Source organism: Sinocyclocheilus anshuiensis, unplaced genomic scaffold (genome assembly GCF_001515605.1).
Source record: "Sinocyclocheilus anshuiensis isolate Anshui unplaced genomic scaffold, SAMN03320099.WGS_v1.1 scaffold2053, whole genome shotgun sequence".
NCBI classification, from domain to species: Eukaryota; Metazoa; Chordata; class Actinopteri; order Cypriniformes; family Cyprinidae; genus Sinocyclocheilus; species Sinocyclocheilus anshuiensis.
Genome location: NW_015558795.1, coordinates 133803 through 153424, shown reverse-complemented (window position 1 = coordinate 153424; position 19622 = coordinate 133803). Strand labels below are relative to the sequence as shown.

The following is a 19622-nucleotide window of genomic DNA, read 5'->3' as shown; positions in this document are numbered from 1 at the left end:
CTTTTGGAAGGCCAAACAAAGTAGTTTCGCTTTCACAACGAAACACACAGCGTCTTCACAACATGGCGGCAGCAACAATACTACGAGAATAAAAGTTACGCCTTCTTTCTTTGCGTGAACATTTGTGCAGCGTTATGCAAATCTTCCCACATCGTGACGTAGACATGTGGGGGCGTGTTAGAACAAGCCATTTTAGGTAGGCGTGGTTGACTCTTAACTTTTATAAAGAATATCTCTTTGGATTTGAGACTTTAGTCTTTGCAACTTTACAGATCTTCTTTATGCACCAAGAGCTTGTATCACTTCAAAGAGAAAGGAAAAATTGAAATCGCATCATATGACCCCTTTAAAAAAGTTTGATTTTGTTACTGAGTCCATGAGTCCTAATCCACATTTATTATGAGAGTTAGTAGGACTGGCTGCACTGGAGGATGGTTTATTGACAGTCTGGATATGAAGCACTCTTTGTGCTTTGAATTTGCATAATGCATGTTGCAAATTAATGCATAATGCATTTTTTTTTTTTAAAGCTGCTTGTGATGGGCTTTGGTTCATCATGTGACTTTCTCATCACCACTTGCATTTGGTGGTTATCAGTGTATTTCTTCGGGGAAGTCGTGGCCTAATGGTTAGAGAGTCGGACTTGTAACCCAAAGGTTGCAGGTTCGAGTCTCATACCGGCAGGGATTGTAGGTGGGGGGAGTGAATGTACAGCACTCTCTCCCACCTTCAATACCACGACTGAGGTGCCCTTGAGCAAGGCACCAAACCCCCAACTGCTCCCCGGGCGCCGCAGCAAAAATGGCTGCCCACTGCTCCGGGTGTGTGTTCACGGTGTGTGTGTGTTCACTGCTGTGTGTGTGCACTTAGGATGGGATAAATGCAGAGCACTAATTCCGAGTATGGGTCACCATACTTGGCCACATGTCACTTTCACTTTCTTCTTTCTTGTTAGACTCTTGCTGTTAGAATTGGAGTGATCACAAATGCTGCCTCACTAGTGTTAGTTACAGTGTTTTCATGTTTTCAAAAACCCTTGAATTTGGTGATACAGAATGGTTTAAAAGTTTGGGGTTGGTAAGATTTTTTTATTTTTTTGATGCTTTTGAAATCATCCTCCCATGCTCATCAAAGCTGCATTTCTTTGATCAATAATACAATAAAAACTGAAACATTTGTGAAATATTATTGCAATATAAAGTGACTGTTTCTATTTTAACATTTTAAAATGTTATTTATTCCTGTGGTAGCAAAACTTAAGAAATATTTCTTATCAATGTTGAAAACATTTGTGGTGCTTAATAATTTTGTCTAAACCGTGATTCGTTTTTGTTTCAGGATTCTTTGAATAAAAAGAACTACTTGTTTGTTTGTTTTTTAACTTTTTTTTTTTTTTTATAAATGTCTTCACTGTTGCTTTTGGTCAATTTAAAGTATCCTTGCTGAATAGTAATTTAAATAAATCAAACTTCTGAACACTAGTGTTCAGGTATTGAAGTTAATATTTTGATTTAAGTTTAAAACTCACTTAGTTATTATAAATAAATGATTTGTTGAAAAATGATGTTAATGATATGACCAAGTATTTGATGACTTCAGATGTTTTACTGTGTGAAGACATAAAGCTGCTCCGGTAGCGTTTGAGAAGTCTGAATGTTTCTGTAGTGTTATGTGAGAGGCAGAGTGCTCAAACATGAAGTGAGAAGCTATTTCTGAGGATGACTGTATTTGCGTGTGCCCTATAAACAGGGCTGTGAGAGCAGAATGGGGAAGTGGCTTAATGGCAATGGTATTGTTTTTTAGCTTGTGTTTGAAATATTGAGACCAGTGGTTTTACAACACATCTCAACGGTTACCTGAATCGCTAGCTCTGTATGTCACAGTGTGACCATCTTATTGTATGGCATTCATGCTTCTAATTTTTTTTCATTTATAATATTACAAAAGATCTATATTTCCGTTATAGAAATAAATTGCAATTGAAAATAATTTTTAACAGAAAAGTTTTTACATTGTAGTAATATTTCACACTATTACTGTTTTTACTGTATAAATAAATGCATTTTTTCCCCCAAGTTCACATCCTACAGTGCCAAATGTTGGATGTGTTGAATTGGTATCCAAACACACTAAGCCGCAAGCCGCCCATAGCTTTGTAAAACTGACCCGCCCAGAAAAAGAGCCATTGCTTCCTTAAGCACAGCTGAGTTCACTATAGGAAGCACAAGCAGGCAGCCTCCTCTCACTCCTTACATCTGACCGTACTCAGTGATGGGATGGACAGTCCAGCCTCTCTTACAAGACATTACATCATGGTCTGCTCAGTTAGACCTTCCTGACATTCGACTCGTTGCTCTAAACATGGCACGAGCACAACACCCGAGCACAACTCTGCCCACTGTGCTGAAACATAACATCTCACAGCTCTTAGTCAGCTAACACATTATCTGAATGTTTAGTTTAAGTGTAGAGATGACGATGTACTTTGGAAATCCTTTTTAGTGTTGTTCAAAGGCTAAATGTGGCCAGGTAACTGTTTTTTTTTTTTTTTACAAAAACAGCACTATTTAATTGGTATTGGCATCATGATTTTTAGATGCACTTGGCACTCTGATAGCTTCATACCTGATGCACTCTGGAAGTGTGTGTTCTGTTGACTGTCCCCACCCTTGTTTGTGGAAGCTGGTCAAAGTCGACAGTAGATGGCGATTGTAAACTGGTTCTTCATTTGATTGAGGTTATTACAGTAGGCCATATTGATTAAGAAAGTTGGTGGTTATAGATTAAATCTTTACCACAGCTTTAACTGTCTTGTGAAAACAGGCTGATCAAGTTGTTTAAAAAATGTTCACTATGTTTTTCAGACTGAGTTTGTTGAGAACTGTGGAGGTAACATGGAGCATTAGAATCAGGGGTATTATTCAAAAATGTGTATATGAACTCTTGCCTATTGGCTATTATCATTTAAGAAGAATCACTTCCTTTGCCTTCTGGAACTAATTAAAATTTCCTAATGGACTCTTTGTCAAAAAGCATTTGTAACACAGCTGTTTATTGGTTTTCTGGAAATGCACAAGATTATGTTGATCACCGGCTCTTGTGGAAACATGTATGCACTCCACATCACAGGGTGTGGGTAATTGAGTGTGATTATAACTAGAGCCCGACCGATATGGGTTTTTTGGGGATTCGCCGCGCCGTTACGGAGATATGGCCGTTCAAAGTTTCAATGGTTTCCCATAGACTTAAGCTTTAAAGCGTTTCATCCAGGTTGCCAGTAGCAAACAATGGAGCGCGCTCTGCTGGACAAACTAAGTAATTACACCATTTCAAGCATTTTATCTGCATTATATGTTCTGTAAAAAAAAAATTAATATCGGCGGCATATTCGCCGATACCGATATATCGGCGACAGGCTCATATCGGCCGATAATATCGGCAAAACGATATATCGGTCGGGCTCTAATTATAACCTGGTAAAAGAGGGATTTGTGAGTAATTACTTTGTTTCTGATTATACACGACTATTCAAAAGTTTTGGGTCGGAAATATTTTTTAAATGTTTTTGTAAATAAGTATTTTTTTGTTGACCAAGGCTGCATTTATTTGATCAAAAATACAGTAAAAACTAATATTTTTACAAATGGAATTAAAAGCTTTCTATCTTAATACAATTTTAAAATGTAATTTTCTCCTGTGATAGTAAGGCTGAATTCTTGGAGCAGCCAGTACTCCAATCTTCAGTATCAATTTACTGTGTCCTTGCAGAGTATTAATTTCTTTTTTTTTTTTTTAAAGAACATCACTGACCCCAAACTTTTTAACATTAATGTATTTTAACTCTGCTTTTAAGATAGTTGTGGTCTATTATTCCAGCAGCACTGGAGCTGTTGTTCTTTTAACAGTACGTTGAAGGAAGTTGTGCAGCTTGCCTGGTTTCTGGGTCATCTGGAACTGCATTCTTAAGGTTCCTGAGGAAGTTCCTCCCCCTTTCCCTCCCTCAGCACCTCCTGAATATACCACCGATTAAAGGCCATTCCAACCACCCACTTCCGCATATCACCATCATGCCCAATTCCATATAGGCTACTCCTGTATATTAGCCCGACATGCAGTGAATACCATTGTTTTTGGTTGCAGTTAGCATGTTCTGTAGTGCTGTGTGAGGATGAGGGCTTGTGCAGGGATCAGACAGGGTCTTAAGAATGTGCTGTCAGCTCTGTTCACATCTGAGCTGCTCTTCCACAGGCCTCGGCTGCTCAGATGTGTCCAGAACAAGTCATGATTTCAGCAGTTTAAGTTACACAACAGATAATAAACTGTTGGGTTAAAACCATGCTACAAATTCTTGCTTATGCTAAGATTTATTTATTATTTTTGTAATGAGAATCTTTTTTTCCCCCCACTTTCTTTTTGGTACAAATTGTCTGTTTTATGTAATCTGACTGGAATGTCCTAATTCTGTGGATGTTCTTTATATTTGTATGGATTTTTGTTGGTTAAGGCTATTTATGACTTAAAGTGATAGTTCACCCAAAAATGAAATTTGTTCATTTATTCAATCTCATGTTGTTCACGTCAAATGTGTGTGTGTGTGTGTGTGTATATATATATATATATATATGAGCAATATCACTCTCGTACTATATCACCAGCTCTTTATCAGCGTACTATATCACCGGCTCTATATCAGCGGCTGTGATTGCCTCCGCCATAATCACAGCCATGCTGATATAGAGCCGGTATCGCTCGAGTACGAGAGTGATATTGCGTTTATACAACAGTTCGACGGAACATGTGTGCAATTAAACAAGAAACAACGGAGTGTCTAATAAAACCATCTTTTGTGTGGAACTACTTCCTTCCGCCACGGATTCAAAGCTCAAGTTGACAGAAATAATGAGGTTATAAGAGAGAAACAATGTGGCAAGACGTGAATCCAAATGAGAGAGAGAGACTGCGAAGCTAGACGTTTCTTCTTATATTAACTAATTGCTAATCATTTTTGTCTGTCCATTTAAACACATTCAAAATGTTGACGCTTCAGAAATTACAAAAAGATATCGTGAAAGTAATTCATATAAATTGAGTGGTTTAAGACTCAGCAGCTTTAATTTTGATCTATGCAAATACATGGAGTTCATGAATTATGGTAAACGGTTTTTCAAGTGTGCTTGCTTGATGCTTGAGAGCAAACTTCAATGGTTCTTACTTGTTAAGCATGGGTAGAGCTTCCCTGTTTATGAAGTTACCTATTACTTTCAAACATCATAATATATGGTTTGTTTAATATAAACAGTAATGTGTAATGTAATGGTTTGATGCTTCTGTTACGGTCGTCAACTGTATGATGTAGCAGCTGACACTGTTTACTGTAAATATGTTAAGTTACTGTACGTTTGACCCTGTTTGTGTCTTGTTCTTTTCTCTGCAGTGGTTAAGGCCTTTCAGGAGTATGTAGAACCAGAGGAATCCACGCCGGCCTCACCCCAGAGACGAGCTCCAGCAGCTGGGGGAGAAGATGAGAGTGTGCTGCTGCCCCTGGGAGACAACGTCCTCACACACAACCTGGGTATTCCAGTGCTCATAGTTTGCACAAAGGTAGCTGAAAGTGATCAAATCATTTGACCTGTCATATTGGGTCCTATAGGTGTTATATTACCTTAATAAGAGTTCGGTCAGCATATTTGAGATCAGCATAGTGAATGTAGTACATATTCCATTACAATCACATTATTAAAGCATGCTTTTTAATCTGGTCTCAGGAATTGTGTGTGTATAAACAATACTATAAAAGTTTGGGGTCAGTAAGATTAATGTTTTCGATTGAGTATTATGTTCACCAAGGCAAAATTTATTTGATTAAAAAACACAGTAAAACAGTACAAAATAATGCTGTGAAGTAGCATTACGCTTTAAAATTAATATTTTAAAACGTAATGTCAAAGCTGAATTTTCACAGCCATTACTGTCTTCAGTGTCACATGATTGTTCAGAAAATATTCTAATATGTTGATTTTAGTGCTCAAGAAACATTTCTAATAAAAAAGTTTACTGCATAATATTTTTGGGGAAGCCATGATTATTTGATTCATCATTCTTTGATAAATACATTTCATTTATATGAAATAAATTTGTAACATATAGCACATCTTTACGGTTAATTTTTAATCAGTTTTGCTGAATAACATATGGTTTGTTTAATGTAAACAGTAATGTGTAATGTAATGGTTTGATGCTTCTGTTACGGTCGTCAACTGTATGATGTAGCAGCTGACACTGTTTACTGTAAATATGTTAAGTTACTGTACGTAACAAGGTACTATGAGTACCTCATAGTCCTCATCCAAACCTGTATGACTTTCTTTCTTTTGCACAACACGAGAAGATTTTTCAAAGAATGTTGAGGTTCAAACAACATTGGAACCCATTAACTTTCTTTGTATGGTCAAGAATAAAAACAAAACACTAAGACGTGATTAGATGTACAATTTGTGAAATTTGAGTGGATATTTTGAGTTGTTTTGCTCTGTGTTTGGGGATTGGGTTTGTTGTTTCTGATGCATCACTGAGTGTCTTTAGCTGGATGAAAAGCTCTTTTTATGGCGTCTCAGTAGTAGCCCGCAGGTCCAGAGCTGCAGACGCACCATGCCCCACCTCACATGCTCTTTTGGATCAGAACACGCTCAATGATCTCTTCTATTGTTAGCCTCCCTCCAGCCCCGGGTGCATGAAAGACAACCCGTTTTTAAATGAGGTAGTTTAGGTCTGAGAGTAAAATGTTCACTCTTTGTTCTCTTCAACGTCAGGAGGCAAAGTGATCAAACAGCCTCACCCTGGGATAGAGGAGAATAGAGCCTGATTGAATTTCAGAAAGCAGTTCCAGTTTCCAGTTTACTTGAAAGCACAAAATTCGCTCTTATCAATATGCATTAGTATCATCATTACTGATCTGCTAACAGCAGCAACTCGCTGGCATACTACGAAACCTTTTAAAGGGATAGTTCACATAAAAATGTCAATTGTCATCATTTACTTACCCTCATAGTACTCATCCAAACCTGTATGACTTTCTTACTTTTGCACAACACGAGAAGATTTTTCAAAGAATGATGAGGTTCAAACAACATTGGAACCCATTAACTTTCTTTGTATGGTCAAGAATAAAAACAAAACACTAAGACATTTTTCAAAATATCTTCAAGATATCAAGATTAGGTTTAATTTACTGCATTAATATATTGCCATTGCTTTATCACATTTATTTTCAGTGCTAAAGACAGGATGTTTTTAGTATACCCTGTGGTTCAGTACAAGGTCAGCAGTATCTGTGACATGCAGAGATGAGTTTGCATTTGCAGTGGCCAAGACTGATCTGTCCAAGATATTTTTGTCATGGCAGCCTCCTGGATTTTTTTTAAGCAGCCTATTTGGCACCTCCTCTTCCTGCCAAAACGATTATGGCTGGCAATCAGCCACAACCTGAGTCATTCACAAACATGGCTGCTGCATCAGTCCTATTAAGCATGTGTTTGCTTGTTTTTAGGATGGTGTGTCTTTTATTTAATGCAGGAGATCAATGATGTTAAATGTATGATTCACCCAAAAATGGCAGTTCTGTAATTTACTCACCCTTGTGTTGTTCAATTCTAATATAATGTCAAATATACTGCGCCTAAAACTGATTATGTCTGTCTCTGTGTTTTAGTGTGATGCTGTCAGTGTACTGGAGAAGGAGCACGACTACAAGGAGGAGCATTTTGACTTCATTCAGTCACACATCCGGCGCTTCTGTCTACAGTGTATCCTATTCACTCAGTCTCTGCAGTTTTGCTGATGTAATATTTCTCTTTTTTCTAGACTTTAAAGAAACATTTTGTTAAATTTGTGGTTATAAATGGCAGCTGTGGTTTCCAGAAACTCACCATAATAATTCAGGTATTTTGGGATTGTTTATTGGTGATGACTGTATATTTTAGTAAGTGATATAATGTCAATATACCAACCTACTTGAATTACCATAATCTGCTTTTTACCTTTAAAATGTTCTGGTAACCACCATAATAATACAGGTGGTAAAATAGAAAGTCACATGATGAATCGGAGTTCATTGTAAGTGGCCTGTCCGTAAAACATAGCCAGTAATTGTGAATAAACGGTGCAACGGGACATACAAAGACAAAACACTATCATGGTAACCCACATGAGGCTAAAATAATGCTATAAACATTAACTCAGAAACAGAAAATGTAACACACAACACCCTAATGCTCATGACTTGCTTCAGAAATTAGAACGAACCAAATTATTTACATAGAATATAATCATTTGTGATGTGTCATGCAGGGAATGTTCTTTTGCTGTTTATCATCATAAATTATACAGCAGTTCATTGTTTTTACTTGCATAAAACAACATTTATTACAGTAAAATTTATACGATTTATAATACAATTAATACAAAATGAATGAATTAAATATTAATATTAAATTACAAAATTAAATTTATATATATATATATATATATATTCCTGTTAAAATAAAATAAAAAAATTGACAGTATACACATCCTTAATCAAATCTCACAGATGGAGCTGGTTTGATTTACACTTCAGTCAAAGAGGAGAAGAACCTGGACCTTCTCTACAAATTCATGGTGCACAAAATATATGACTTCCAGTTTACTACGCCTGCCTTAGTAGTGGAGAAGGATGCTGTGTTCATGTGAGATCTCCAAAATTCCCTAAAAATGTTGCATTTCTTATTTTTATGTGAGAATATCCATGTCTAATTCAATTTGGTGTTAGTCTGCCAAACTGGTTTCTTTTAAAACACTTTTATCTCTGCATAGTCCATCTGGATGGGACAATGACAAGAAAATTGCCATCTTGCATGAAAACTTCACAACGGTTCGACCTGAAGATCCCTTTGAGGATTTTATAACGAAACCTCCTGTACGAAAGGTGAGAAAAGAACCTAGGAATGAAAATTTGACCTTAATCTGCTAGTACGTATATAACATATGCCTATTTGTCCTTTTTGTGTTTCCAAAGTTGGTGCATGACAAGGAAATCAGTGCAGAGGATGAGCAGATCTTCCTCATGAAGCAGCAGGTATGTTTGGTCTGCAAGAAAATGGATTACAGATTTAATATCAGGTTTCTTCATTCAGTGCTGAGGTTACACATTTGAAAGGCAGCCGAAATCAAGTGATCTCTTCTCTGACGTTGACATGCATCCCTCACAAAGCTGTCCCGCTGTCCCTCATTAGTTTGATTAGATACAATGAAACCCTTTTGACTTGTTTATTTTCCCTCGTGGTTCCAGAGTTGTCTGACCATTCAGGAATTGGTGAAGCCAGCATTTTTTTTTCATTTACTGACCCAGGGTCGATATTCAGTATAACTGTTTACATACACAATATTTGGTTATTTTAAAATAATTATTTCTTTTTAATGGTCATGGCAAGCCAGCTTCTTATTTGCTGGCACATTCTCAGTAGTTTCACTGGGGGTCTTGTCATATCCTGAATGGTTCCATGTGGTTGAGTCAATTGTGTATACTGTTTATGCAAGGGTGTTTTTATTAAGAATGGTCTTTAACACAATATTAGTCACCTCTGTTGATATTTTGTCTTTTTTGAAATGAAAAGATTACTGTGTGTGACACTGCATGCAAACGTCTTTCAGCTAGATACTTATTTGCTCAAAAAATCAATAAAAACAGTATTATGGAATATTATTGCAATTTAAAATAACTGTTTTCTATATTATTTTTTTCCCCTTAAATAGAAAGTTAAATTGAACAGCATTTATTTGAAATTGAAGTCTTATGTAACTTTATAAATGTATTTAGTTCCACTTTTAATCAATCCGATTCATCATTGCTTATTACATTTTTCTTTTTTCGTTAAAGTTACTTACTTGACGATGTTGTGTCCTAAAATGCCTTGAAGACTCGAATACAGCCATTTGTAATTCTTAATTTGCGCCCGCGAGCATACATACGCGTGTGAAGTGCAGATGCCGATGCGGGAGAGGTGCGTCTGACTCCGGGCTACTTTTACACTGTTGCCGCGGGTTATAGTGCAAGTTAGCGGTTCTAAATTCACATTAAACCACAGCTTCATGGGTTTTTTGCTTTAATTTATTTTTGGTTTTGTGCTGGTATTGGTATATTTTGCATGCTAGTGATAGGAATCGATCCCTTGACGTGATTGGTTATTGGTTTGTGATGTAGCAAACCGAGGGCTGTTTCAAACCGTATTTCTGGGTCAGCCTTTGGGAAACTACAGTTTTAAGGAGAAAATACTCCGCAATGGTGTTGATTAATAGATTGGCACATGGTTTGTCTAAAGGCATATTAAAAACACCATATAGACAAATAAACAACATTAAAAACTTGATTTTCACTACAGGGGGACTTTAAGAAATGACTGGCCCCAAACTTTTAAATGGTAGTGTACATAGTTAAAAATAATGAAATAGCTTTAGTTATGACCGTTTTACACAGCAATATTTCAGCTCTCATGTCTTCTGTCACTTTATTACAGTCGATGTTAGCCAAGCAGCCGGCCACACCAACAAGAGGAACAGTAAGTGTGACTTCAGACACCACACAGACCTCTCACAATTTTAAGTGTGATACTATTATGCTGCTTTGAGGATTCTGTGATCATGTTGTGAGACTAAAGTTTTATGCTTTTACAAAAGCCACTGAATCCTTTTTTTTTTGTTTTATTGTACTTTAGATTTCTTTTGATTGCTGATTTCATGTAGTGGGAAATATAAATCTTCTGAATTGTTTTTGCATTTCCCTAACACCTGTTTTTTGTGTGTGTGTGTGCATAGGAGTCTCCTGTCCGGTCTGCATCTGGTTCACCCCGACAGAGAACGAGGCATGAGAGCGCAAACAGCATTGTCCACTCTGGAAATCAACATGTAATGACATAAAGGAGAAAAAAAAAAGCTATTCATGACCAAAATTCCCCCCACCTTGTGTGTCAATCAGCAAACAGACCGTGGTTTACTGAAAGTGTTGGGATTCTATCAGATGTATAGGCTCTGATGTTGTGGGGAAAAGAGAGGTAGATATTTGAAAAGATGCAACTGCTTTTCTTTGTTTTCATTTCCAGACCCCTTTCTATGTATGTTTGTTTGTTTATTTGTGGCGATTAATTTTTGGTGTGGCATAGGGCAGGTCAGGTGATGGGTGCTCTGTCCTTACGGAGGCAGTCAAACCTCTGAAGTGTGGGGCCTTGCTTAGCTTAGGGATCCTTTAACGGCACCCATTCTCCTCCTCCTGACAAGAGCAGAAACGCACTGCTGCATTCAATGAGCAGTCGCTTCAAGTGTTGCAATCAGCTACAGCTACTGCTAAAAGCCTAAATATATTAATTGAAAACAAGAAATACTTGCAAAAAGTATATAGTGTGTACAAACAGTTAGATTTATGCTGATGTATTTATAAAAAAGAAAGCAAATCAAGCTTTAATTTTTTTCTCTGTTTTATCAGTGAGACGTTAAGCTTCACTTAACATGGTTAACATCACTGATGTCATGACACTAATGACAAATACCCATTGGCCTTCAGCATACAAGAATGGCAGACGCTGCCACACCTCTTTGAATTATGTAAATATGCGCTAAATATTTGCTATACGAGCTTTGATTTGATTTTGTATAAAATTGAATTATTTTAACAATTTATGAAGAACTATTTCAGATGAAACAAGCTTTGATGAGTTTCAGCTTTTTCGTTTGGCTATGGTTGTTTTTGGAGGAGAGGGGCAGGGCAGCATCTTTCCTAGTATAACTCCCAAGTGCCTGTCATAGTGGAGGTGCTTGACTCCAAAAAAGGAATTGCATTGTAGCATTAACAGTCAATTTTTTTTTTGGTCCAGCTTCATGTAATTTATTTTTGTTTGTTTTATTTTGGAAATGCATGTCTGTGGTCATTACTTTTTTGCTGCAATTACACGCTTTGCTCACTTCAGTGGCCTAGATTTTTGGCCTAGTGATTTACGTAAAACATTCCCGATTTCTGTAGATGACCCTGTAGGCGACGCATGTTTGTTTCGTGTGCCCTGCCTCAGTGCCCACTGGAAGTGACGACTTTGCCTTCAGTGTAGCGTTCACTGTTGTCACTCCACATGCTCTGTCTCTTCACTCAGGGTAGTTCTGAGTCCATACAACAGCCTTGTTTGTCTTCATAGTACATTTCTCAACATTTTCTTCCACTACTGATACTGTATCATACTCCTGGTTCAAGCTAATTGTTTATGGATTTCCTTTTGTTTTTTTTTTGGTCGCTGAAAATGAAACTAAGTTAGTTGGTTTCATTTGACAAATCATCCACAGACATGATGTAATGTTTTTTCTAAGGTTTTTAACCTTTATGTTGAAGTGGAGAAACTGTAAATGGAGCAGCTAAAGTGGCTTTTAAATGATCATTACATTTTCAGATGAAAAAGGAAAACGCAGAGAATTGGAATCTGGAACCAAAGATGTAGAATCCACATGTTATGTCTGTCGAGTAGCTGCCCTAAATTCCTCCCAGGTGGCCGCTCTTGGCTGAGCCTGGAGAAGCCATCATTCCAAAACGGATCCTCTGCTTATACTATGGTGGTCTGTGTTCAATGTCCAATTTTTTTTCCACTAGAGTTTGAAGACTTTGTCCTTTTTTTTTAAGCTCTTCAAGGGAATAGACCACGGGAAGTGTAGAGTTTACTGTTGTTTTGCATGAACTTGTGTTAGAAATATGAAAAGAAAGATCTCATACCAAACTAGAGATAAGGAACTCGAATGAAATTTACATTTCTGCTGCATAATATTGTGTAACGGTTTCCATTTATGATGGGCAGGGCTAAAGCATTTGCTGATATTCAAGCACAACAATAAGTCTGGACTATATACCTCTTGTTTTAGTGGTTAAGGTTTTTCATCTATTCAGATTGTATAAGAACTTATTGGGGCTGCCACTAATGAAGCCTCTGATCACATATAACATTCGACCTGCTTTCAAATCCGCTCATATAAACCTTAAATGCACTTAAGTATTTCATTGCATTCTCTGCATTTGCTGTGTGACTATAATCTAACTATAAATATCACTGACACATTCTTGTAAACACAACTCATTTCCCCCCCAAAAACTGAGTTTAATATTATTTCATGGCATTGTAACTTTTACTGGAAGTGAAGAACTGTTAATTCATCTTAGTTAAATGATCAAAAGTAACACATTGTTAGCTATTTAAACATTGTTTTTTTCCTCCCTCCACAAAGTTTGACAGTTACTGATTTTAATAGTAGCTTGGTGCAAATGTAAACTACTTAATGGACTAAGAAATTGAAAAACTAACAAGCTGCTCCTGAGATGCCTAAAGTACTTGAAAAAGCTTCTTAACTCAGAACCCATCTGTTTTCCCAAAGGATATACACAACGGATAAAAGGTCTAAGGATGTCCACCAAAAGAAACAAGTTCACTTGGCTTCAGCTTCATTGATTTCTTTCCCTCAGTTGGGGATGATTGCAATTATATAACGAACAGCACATTTTATATATGTTTCATTCAGACTAGGATGAAAGTTGACCGCTTTGTTCTGTATAATCCTTCTAATATGCACTTACCCCTGTAAGAAAGAAAATGTTGAGAAAATGCTCTGGCTTCCAAAATTTCTATACAGGAATTGAAAGACCTTTCTATTCACACAAAGGACTGTTTGTGTGCTATACCTTAAAGTGAGTCTGATTGTATGGCTTTAACTTGATGCAGTATGTGGCCATGTGAAAACTTTTAATGCAAACAAAGATAAGGAAACCTCTTTTTTTTCCAGTCCTGGCTTAAATAAAATACAAACCCAGACTACAACTGTCTTGATTTTTTTGCTTATCATGTCAGTTGATTTTTACAAGATGCACAGCTTTTTAGAAGACCACATTACAGTACCTTCAGACCTACAAATACTTAATTTAATATTGATCATTTGAAGCATGGTTTAATAGTCACTACAGTTTTCAGATGGTTGCATGATTTTGGGAACCAAACCAGTTGGGGGCGGTGCTTGTCCCATCTCTAGCCATTATTTTTAGAGATGTTAAATGAAAATGTGTACATGCATATATTTGAATATGTAATCTGTAAGAGTATGTGTATAATGTTATTAGTGTATATATTAGTATTTGATTTATACATATTAGTATAGGCAGCATGTATACTATTGTGAGAACCAAAAATATATTACGGCATAGAGACAGTATTTACAGTATTTCTAAATCAGTCTACAAGTGGCTTATTAATTGTATAAAGCTGATAAGTACCAATATAACGCTCTAGGTAGGCTGCGCACTAGAGCTTGGAAACTGGCAAGCTGAATTAACATTTATTCATTTAACTAGTTTTGTTACAAATACTTCTTATGAGTAGTAGGTAATTGTTGGTAATCTTTTTTAATTTTAGCTACGAGTATGTAATATACAAGTACTAGTAAAGCGTGAATACTTACTAGCCACAATTTGAACATATAGTAAACTAGGGTGACCATACGTGCCATTTTCCCAGGACGCGTCCTGGCCAGGATTCTGCACACGCAAACAAAGCCAAAACCTAGATATTTTAGGCAATATAGAAATCCTGGCCATGACACGTCCTGGGAAAATGGAACGTATGGTCACCCTAATGGCGCTTTTCCACTGCATGGTATGGCACGGTACTGCTCGGTACGGTTCACTTTTGGGGGGTTTTCCACTGGGTACAGTACCTGGTACCTGGTACTTTTTTTAGTACCACCTCGGTTGGGGTTCCAAGTGAACCGTACCGTTACCAAAACGTGCCGTGTAAACTCTGCTGATCACGAATTGGCCGGAGAGAATCGTCACTACCTGCGTCACTGAACTTGCGACACAAACACAAAAGAACCGCTAGATTTAAATCAGCACAGCCAGCGAAGCATCGAACGCAACTGTTTGGAACGAGCGCACCTTTTTTTTAACAACCGAAAAGTTTTGCTGTCTGTTGCGGAAGAACAGACACATGTGAATAATCCCGCCCACTCTAAAGCGGTACTGAACTGCAGTGGAAACGCAAACCATGCCGAGCCGAACTGTGCCATTCCGTACTGAGCCGAGTCGTACCACGCAGTGGAAAAGCGCCATAAGTAAACAGCATTCCCATAGAATTCAATGTCAAAACGTTTCAACTGGTTGGTTTGAAGTAATAACGGTTAAACCGGCTTGCCATAGCGACACTTTAAACTGCTGTGTCGTTTCGCGTTTGATGAGTCCTGTATTGCGATCTTCACCTGCATAAGGGAAGACAAGAACTCAAAACGTGACGTTTAGAAACATTACATTCTGTGCATCCAGAAACTGAAATATGGACACTGCCATGAGAACAGCCGTGATCATTCGAGATCGTTCAGCACTCTTCCCAACAGGATCCGAGCACAGCGCGACGGCAGGAATGGGGCTGGAGATGACGGAGAGGTGGATGTAGTGTTTGTGCTCGGGATCTGTAGGTCATACACACGGCTGGAGTTTACGGTGATCGTTTTGCAACGAGGGTTGTTCTTTGTTGAGACATTGTTTTCTGCCTGGCTGTTTTCAGAGGACCAGGGGACCGCGAACCAGCTCTTATATCTGGGCGGGACGTGGAGATAAGAGTTTAGAATGAGGAATAACGAGGAGACTGAGGGCTTTGATGGCGAGGCCTCCAACACCTCGATGATTTCAGGAGCCAATAGTCCGTATCAGCCGACCACCGAGCCCGTGCACTCCAGAAACGTGTTCAGGGCCATCAGGTGTGACCTGGACTATATCAAATCACATTTCGGTGTTTTAAAAGTTATCGAAGTGGTAAGTTCAAATAGTCACAGTGTTTCTCTGTTCCATGATAAACGAGTTGTATTGGCAACACATTTAGAGTCAGTAAGGTGACATCCTGTGAACAAGTCAAGATGTCTTCATCTTCAGCAGTGTCATAGTTTTTTCTTTTTCTTTCTTTCTTTCTTTCTTTCAGTTAGATTGTATTGGTGTGAGAAAGACACTTGTCCCATTTTAAGATTGTGAGTAGGACAGCAGAAGTCCTGTCTTCATCAACAATGTCATAGTTTGTTTTTTCTTTAATAGTTTTAAGTTCTTTCTTTCTTTCTTTTAGATGCTCCTTTCTGATGATCGTATTAGTGTAGGCAAGACAAATTTCCCTTTTTTTATTATAAGTCAAAACATTCAAGGCAAGACAGATGTCTTCATCATCCAAACAGTGGCCTCAAAAAGCCTTTTCCACACAAGATAACAGATCTGCTTTCCACATATTTCAGTTAGATATTCACTCCTGATTACATTCTTCTCATATTGGATTAGTGTGAGGAGAGCAGATTTCCTCCTTTTTGGGTTTTTAAATCAAAATATTTCCTGTTGGATACTTGCCGACAGGCGTCAAAATCTCTGGAATGCATCAGTGACGGAGGGGAATGTTGCCTGGAGTCTGAATGAATTAACTTTCAGATTGCACTTTAGGTCTGCTTGATTGGCAAAACACCCAAAAAGCTATAGAGTCACTGTGGTCAAACTCACAGAAGAGCTTTTTTTTGCCTGTGAACCTCTGCCAGATGTTGAAAAAGGAGTGGGAAGCATAAGGAGAGAGAGAGAGAGAGAGAAAAATGATGGCTCTCTGTTGTTCTGCTGCCTCAGCAAAAGCAAAGCATCTCAGATCGGGCCCTCATTGTGATGCACAGTTAAGAAACTGCATGCACGGGGAAAACAGTGAAACTAAGGAAGTCATTATATGAAACAAGGGCTTGTGTACGCTGCCAAAGGAAACAACCTGTGTGCCACGTACAGAAGATAGCTTGTCTGCTCAAAGATTGCTTAATGGATCAAGTTTTTCTGCTTTTATGTGCGTCTCGGGGCAAATGATTCCACAGCCACAATTTAATTGGATCTATTAAGTGATAATACTTGGGAGCACACACAATAGCTGAGATAGAGGACATATGGAGTACATGCAACACTTGTATCTTCATGAACGCTATGCTGTTTTGTGTGGATCCAGAAGCTTCATTTGCCTGTGGAGTCAGATTACAGGCAGGCATGAGTAGTATAGTAAAGCTCTGTTCATTACTGACCAGAAACCTTAATATCTGTTTTGACTCTTATGTGATAGACTGCAGCTCTTCAAAGATGAGCAAACATGTCTATGCTAGAGACGGCAATAAAAGTTAACGAACAAGCCTTTAGTTTGTTTAATCATGTTTAATCTATGAGCTGTTACTTTCCTCAGGTAGATAAGGAAAGTAACAGTTTGGGGCAGTTTGTTTTGCAGTAATGAACAGGTTAGTGAGAGGGGATGAATTAAAATAAAATGCTGAACTAAAAACTAAACAGGATATGATTCAGAAAGTTCCCACATAACTTTTAAATTGCAGAATTCCAGTGATATTCCTTGGGGTGTTTTTAGCTGCGACCATAAAATTTCAGACTTGTTTGAATATGTGATCAGTCATTCCACAAAACAGTTTTAATATATTACCCTTATAAGAAAGGCTGTATTGAGCTCTGCTAGTTAGACTTTAGTTGATTTTGTCACATTATCATGTTTTTATGTGGGATTCCTTCGGGTTCTGTGCAATGGATATGTCCTCATTCTGTCCTGCTAACAATCTGAGTGGTATTTAGATTGTTTGGAATGTTTTTTGGGGGAAAAAAAGAGCAAATTGATCTGTAGCGCATAACTTTTCACATGGCTGCATGTTTCCTGCTGTTGACTTGCCAAGGATATTCAACCACGGCTGTTTCTCCATGTACTGGCCAATGATTTACCTAAGGCCCCTGTGGGATGAGGAGGAGTCTTTTTGACTGTTTCATCTTTGCAACGTTTTGTTTTTTGTCCATCTACAGATGTGGCCTTCTTGGCTGATATCAATGGATCACCCCATTCCATTCACAGATGAAACAAACATAGCCATTGGACTTTTGTATACAGATATAATCTGTTGGGCTTCTACAAAAATATAATTCGTATCTTAGGGGGAGTTTCTTAGGGTTTACATAACGTGTTTTTGCAAATCTTGACAGAACAGATCGTACGAGGTGTAAACTGTCTAAAAACATTTTAATTATGATAAATAACTATAAAATAAAATATACACTATATACTGTAAAAACTGTACACCACCATTCAAAAGTTCTCTATTTTTTTTTTATGTTTTTGAAAGTCTCTTATGCTTACCAAGACTGAATTAGTTGGATAAAAATATATTAAGATTAGTAATATTGTAAAATATTATTACAATGTAAATGTTTCTATTTTAATATAGTTTAAAATGTAATTGATTTCTTTGATGGCAAAGCTGAATTTTCAGCATCATTACTCCAGTCGTCAGTGTCACATGATCCTTCAGAAATCATTTTAATATGCTGATTTGGTGCTCAAGTAACATTTCTTTATTAAGAAACATTATTATAATTTTTTTTTTTTCTTTGGAAATGATTTTCGGAAATTGTTCTACATTTCTACATTTTTTTTTCAGGATTCTTTGATGAATAGAAATGTCAAAAGAACAGCATTTATTAGAAATAAGGCAGAATGCAGCAGTGAGAGTGGTCTTTAACGAGCCAAACAAAGCTCACGTTACACCAGCTACCAGTAGCTGTTCGCATCAAATTCAAGGTACTGATGTTTGCCTACAAGACAACAACTGGCGCTGCACCAATATACCTAAACTCACTAGTTCAAACTTATGCGCCCTCCAGAAGCTTGCGTTCTGCAAGTGAACGACGCTTTTTGATGCCATCCCTAAGAGGCACAAAATCGCTCTCACTGACCTTTTCCTGGACTGTGCCCAGCTGGTGGAACGACCTGCCTATCTCAATCCGAGCAGCTGAGTCTTTAGCTATTTTCAAAAAACATCTAAAGACACGTCTTTTTCGCCAGCACCTGACCAGCTAATACTAGTACTTACCTATTATATTCTATTCCGTTCTATTCTATAAAAAAAAACCTAGCCATGTGTACTGTGCTAGACTAACTGAGACTTGTCACAGCACTTGTATACTGTTGCTCTCTCATTGGTCTGATTGCTTCTATTGGTTTCCTCATTTGTAAGTCATTTGTTTATCCACATTGTAAGTGGATAAAAGTGTCTGCTAAATGAGTAAATGTAAATGTAAAGTAAATATAAATCATTTGTAATCTTATGTGTTTACTATCACTTTTGATAAATGTAATGAATCCTTGATTAAAAAAAAAAAAAAAATTGAATGGCATATGTGACCCTGGACCACAAAACCTTAAGTCTTAAGTCACTGGGGTATGTTTGTAGCAATAGCCAAAAATACATTGTATGGGGCAAAATTATTGTTTTTTCTTTTATGCCAAAAAAATCATCAAGTAAAGATCATGTTCCATGAAGATATTTTGTAAATTTCCTACTATAAATATATTAAAACTTAATTTTTGGTTAGTAATATGCATTATAAGAACTTCATTTGGACAACTTTAAAGGCGATTTTCTCAATATTTTGATTTTTTTGCACCCTCAGATTCCAGATATTTAAATAGTTGTATCTCGGCCAAATATTGTCCTATCCTAACAAACCATACATCAATGGAAAGCTTATTTAT

At 37.3% G+C, this 19622-nt stretch overlaps 2 protein-coding genes across 3 annotated transcripts in view; both read left to right on the top strand.

Moving 5' to 3' along the window:
* Nucleotides 1–10950, top strand: part of LOC107681498 (cytoplasmic dynein 1 light intermediate chain 2-like) — a 14041-nt gene extending 3091 nt beyond the window's left edge. The window contains exons 5-11 of the mRNA XM_016477809.1: nucleotides 5435–5601; nucleotides 7709–7802; nucleotides 8588–8723; nucleotides 8851–8962; nucleotides 9053–9112; nucleotides 10551–10592; nucleotides 10849–10950. Of these exons, the coding sequence (XP_016333295.1) occupies nucleotides 5435–5601; nucleotides 7709–7802; nucleotides 8588–8723; nucleotides 8851–8962; nucleotides 9053–9112; nucleotides 10551–10592; nucleotides 10849–10950 (713 nt within the window). The remainder of the gene's footprint in view (nucleotides 1–5434; nucleotides 5602–7708; nucleotides 7803–8587; nucleotides 8724–8850; nucleotides 8963–9052; nucleotides 9113–10550; nucleotides 10593–10848) is intronic.
* A 4397-nt stretch (nucleotides 10951–15347) lies between these two features.
* Nucleotides 15348–19622, top strand: part of LOC107681510 (CKLF-like MARVEL transmembrane domain-containing protein 4) — a 24607-nt gene continuing 20332 nt past the window's right edge. The window contains exons 1-2 of one of the 2 annotated variants that reach the window (XM_016477821.1): nucleotides 15348–15512; nucleotides 15606–15853. In XM_016477821.1, the coding sequence (XP_016333307.1) occupies nucleotides 15668–15853 (186 nt within the window). In that variant the 5' untranslated portion in view covers nucleotides 15348–15512; nucleotides 15606–15667. Of the gene's footprint in view, nucleotides 15854–19622 lie in introns of both variants that reach the window. The other variant, XM_016477822.1, reaches the window with a different exon arrangement.